We start from the raw sequence: 3441 nt of genomic DNA, 5'->3' as shown, positions 1-3441 counted from the left end.
CCCTTGAATAATGTTTTTGATTGTAGGAGCCTGTCCTGGTTAGGGAAACCCACAGCCTCTCCCCCTTCCCCTCCCTGCTTCTGTAAACCCTGGTAGAAGTTTAAACAACCCAGAGAGATTTTTTTTTTTTCCCCTCTTGTTTTCTCACCAGTCTTATTTTACGAAGAGGAAACGAGTGTTTCAAGCAGCAAAAGGAGCTTTCAGCTGCTGGCAAAGGGAAGAAGTGACCTTGAGGAGAGGTGCTGGGGTCCCACGTGGACACCACCCTGGGATAGTCACTCTCTTGGTGTCCCCACCACCCCCTGGGATGGGCCAGTTTCACCCCCACACCCACCAGTGGAGCCACAGGGGGAGAAATGCTCCAACTGTGGGATGAGTTCTGGTTCACCCTGGTGTGGTTTTGTGCTTGGTTTTTGTTCCTGGAGTGAAGGAGAAAGCTCCATACCCCAGTTTTCTGGTTTTCACCAAAAATCCACAGCTCCTGCTGAGCTCAGGTCTGAGTGCTGAAGGGAGGAGAGACCTCCTTGGACTTCAAACCTCTCCTGGTTGCCCTTCAGCTGTCAGCTCTAAGAGTTGAGGTTCTGAGAGTTTTGCTGTTGGGGATGTGGGGCTTTACTTGGATTTGAAGGTGGTTTGAGCTCCCCCCTGCCTGGCAAACCCCTTTATTAAGCTTTTTATCTCCTGTGCATGGAGAGTTGGTCCTCAGAGCAGCTTGCCCCCTCCTCCAGCCATGGCCAGCTCAGCTTTGCCCTCTGGCTGGCTCTGCTCTCAGCTCCCAGTGCCACCTTCCCATAGAGGTGGCAAAAAAAAGAGGGGAAGAAAGTGAAATCCTGTGGCTAAAATATCCTCCTCTGGTGAGCCCCAGGGTGTCCTTCTCCCCTAAATTCTCCTCCTCTGGCTGTAAGGGTTTCACAGGGGTGGTTGTGGCTCCAGACTGGGGAGGGACCAGCCCCTGGGGGCTGCGTGGGGCATCCAGGGGTGCTGGGATTCTGCAGCTCCTGGGCAGGATCCTGCTGGAAACACCTCGTGGAGTCTCCTCAGACAGGTTTTTTTTCTCCTCCATCTGGTCTCTGTCACTCCCAGGGCTGGTGCTGAGGCTGATTAAACACCACAGAGCTCTTTGAAGGTGAAATTTGCTGTGTTCATGTTAAATAGTAGCACGAGGAGCCCCGGGGCTACCTGAACTAACATTCTAAAGGGTATTTTGAATAAATTCTTGGCTTTTTTTCCCCCCAGCTCAGCAGCTTGCCTCAGGCTGTGATTTTTACCTTCGAGCTCAAAGGTGGAAATCGATAAATTTTGATTTTAAAAGCTATTTATCCTTTTTTTTTGGTGTGGATAGGAACCTGGCCATCGGGATTGGGATTCAGAACTTCCCAGAGGGCCTGGCTGTCAGCCTGCCTCTGCGTGGGGCTGGGTTTTCAACGTGGAAAGCCTTCTGGTAAGACCAGCTCCTCTTCACCCATGGAAAGGAGAATCCCCCCCCCAAGCAGCTCCTCACCCCAGCACCTCAATGCTCCCTCCCCCTGCCCATCTACGTGGCTCCATCACCGAGCTGCTCATCCAAAAGCTGCCTCCCCCTCTCCACAGGGTGGATGGAGCTCTTCATCCCCACTGCCTGTTGAGTGCCCAGACCCTGCATTAAACAGAGTGGGGGGTTTTATTTCCTTTTAATTGATTTTTATTTCAGTTTTTCTCTCACTTCCCTCTAGGCTGGATTTCAAACCCGCTTTTGGTTCTTAATTTTCCCCTTTTCCTGAGGTGGACAAACCAAGGGCATGAACTCAGGGAGCTCAGGGGTGTGTTTCCTGCCCATGTGCCCAGCAGGGTGATGGGTGGCAGGGCAGGGAGGGGCTGGGAAATCCCTCCTGCCAGCCCTTGGTTTCTTTTCCTCCCACCCACCTCCAATTCAGTAAGTGCAGCCAGTGCTGGGACTTGCACTGGGATTGCTGCTGCTGGGAAGGGAGTTCTCATGGTCCAGAGAGGTAAAACACTCCTGGAGGGGGAGAAAATGAGGAGGAAGAACAGTGTTTCAGCCTGGTTGAGGCTGTGGCCAGGTGTCCTCCTTGGCATTGAGCTCTGTTGGTTGGAGATGTTTCCTCTCTGCCCTGTCCCTGCCTGTGAGCTGCGTCCTCACATCCCACAGAGCTCTTGGGGGAAGAAATCAGATCATGCCTTAATTCCTTTCCTGGAAAAAGCAGCTAGGTGAGGTCAAATCACCTTTATTAGCTGTTTAAAGTAATCCAGGTGGCTTGGCCTGGCATGGCTGAACTCCAGCAGAGACTCCAAAGATGCTGAGGGGCTGGAGCATCTCTGGGACCAGGACAGGCTGAGAGCCCTGGGGCTGTTCAGCCTGGAGAAGGCTCAGAGGGGATCTGAGCAGTGCTGAGCAAGAGCTAAAGGGCCCCCGGGGGGCAAGAGGCTGGGGCCAGACTCTGGTCAGTGGTGCCCAGTGACAGGACAAGGGGCAACGGGCACCAACTGGAACCCAGGAGGTTCCATCTCAACAGGAGAAGTTTCTTTGGTGTGAGGGTGGCAGAGCCTGGAGCAGCTGCCCAGAGAGGCTGTGGAGTCTCCTCTGGAGAGATCCCAAACCCTCCTGGATGCCACCCTGGGCACCCTGCTGTGGGTGAGCTGCTGGAGCAGAGGGGTTGGAGGAGATGATCTCCAGAGGTCCCTTCCCACCACGCTGGGATGTCCAAGCAGCCAACCTCCTCCCAACCAGGGCAGCATTAGCACCCTGGGGATGGATGGAGGAGCTGCAGAGCCCCGTGGGAGGGCTGTGCCACCCTGGCGGGGGGGTGCCTGGTGGGTTTCAGTGGTGGTCCCTTGCAGGTACGGGCAGCTGAGCGGGATGGTGGAGCCCCTGGCTGGCACCGTGGGCGCCTTCGCCGTGGCCCTGGCAGAACCTCTCCTCCCCTATGCCCTGGGCTTTGCTGCTGGGGCCATGGTCTACGTGGTGATGGACGACATCATCCCCGAGGCACAGACCAGGTGAGACCCCTCCCCAAAAGGCAGAGAGACCCAGGGGGAGGTGTTGAGGACTCTGGGAGGTCCCTTCTCTTCCCGGGTGAGATCCGAAGCGGCGTTTCCCTCATCCGAGAAGCCAACCCTGGCTCCCAGCAGCTCATCCCTCCTTTTCTCTCCTTCCAGTGGCAATGGGAAGCTGGCATCCTGGACCTCAATCCTAGGATTTGTGGTGATGATGTCCCTGGACGTTGGGCTGGGGTAGGGCAGCCCCAGGAGGAGCCTTCAGAGCCAGCAGCGTTCGGAACTGGACACGCGTCACCCTCTGGACTTGTTTTTTTTTGTACAGATGGTTTTTTTTTGGATCTGGTTTGGTGTTGATTTCCTATCATTTTATATCTCTTCCCCTCCTCTCCCCAGACGTCACGTCGATGGTTTTCAAAGCACAAATCCAGGTGGTTCCTCGTGGGTCTT

The 3441-nt window shown here is 55.1% G+C and overlaps 1 protein-coding gene across 1 annotated transcript in view; it reads left to right on the top strand.

Moving 5' to 3' along the window:
- The window catches only part of SLC39A11 (solute carrier family 39, member 11), a gene marked incomplete at its 5' end in the record, with an annotated part of 35524 nt that extends 32292 nt beyond the window's left edge, over positions 1 to 3232 (top strand). Inside the window, 3 exons of the mRNA XM_008946403.1 lie at positions 1343 to 1441; positions 2836 to 2994; positions 3154 to 3232. Of these exons, the coding sequence (XP_008944651.1) occupies positions 1343 to 1441; positions 2836 to 2994; positions 3154 to 3232 (337 nt within the window). The remainder of the gene's footprint in view (positions 1 to 1342; positions 1442 to 2835; positions 2995 to 3153) is intronic.
- Between the last annotated feature and the right edge of the window lie 209 nt (positions 3233 to 3441).

This window comes from Merops nubicus, unplaced genomic scaffold (genome assembly GCF_000691845.1).
Source record: "Merops nubicus isolate BGI_N331 unplaced genomic scaffold, ASM69184v1 scaffold4718, whole genome shotgun sequence".
Taxonomy (NCBI): domain Eukaryota; kingdom Metazoa; phylum Chordata; class Aves; order Coraciiformes; family Meropidae; genus Merops; species Merops nubicus.
Note: the sequence above shows the minus strand (reverse complement) of the source record. Positions and strands in the feature narration are given on the sequence as shown.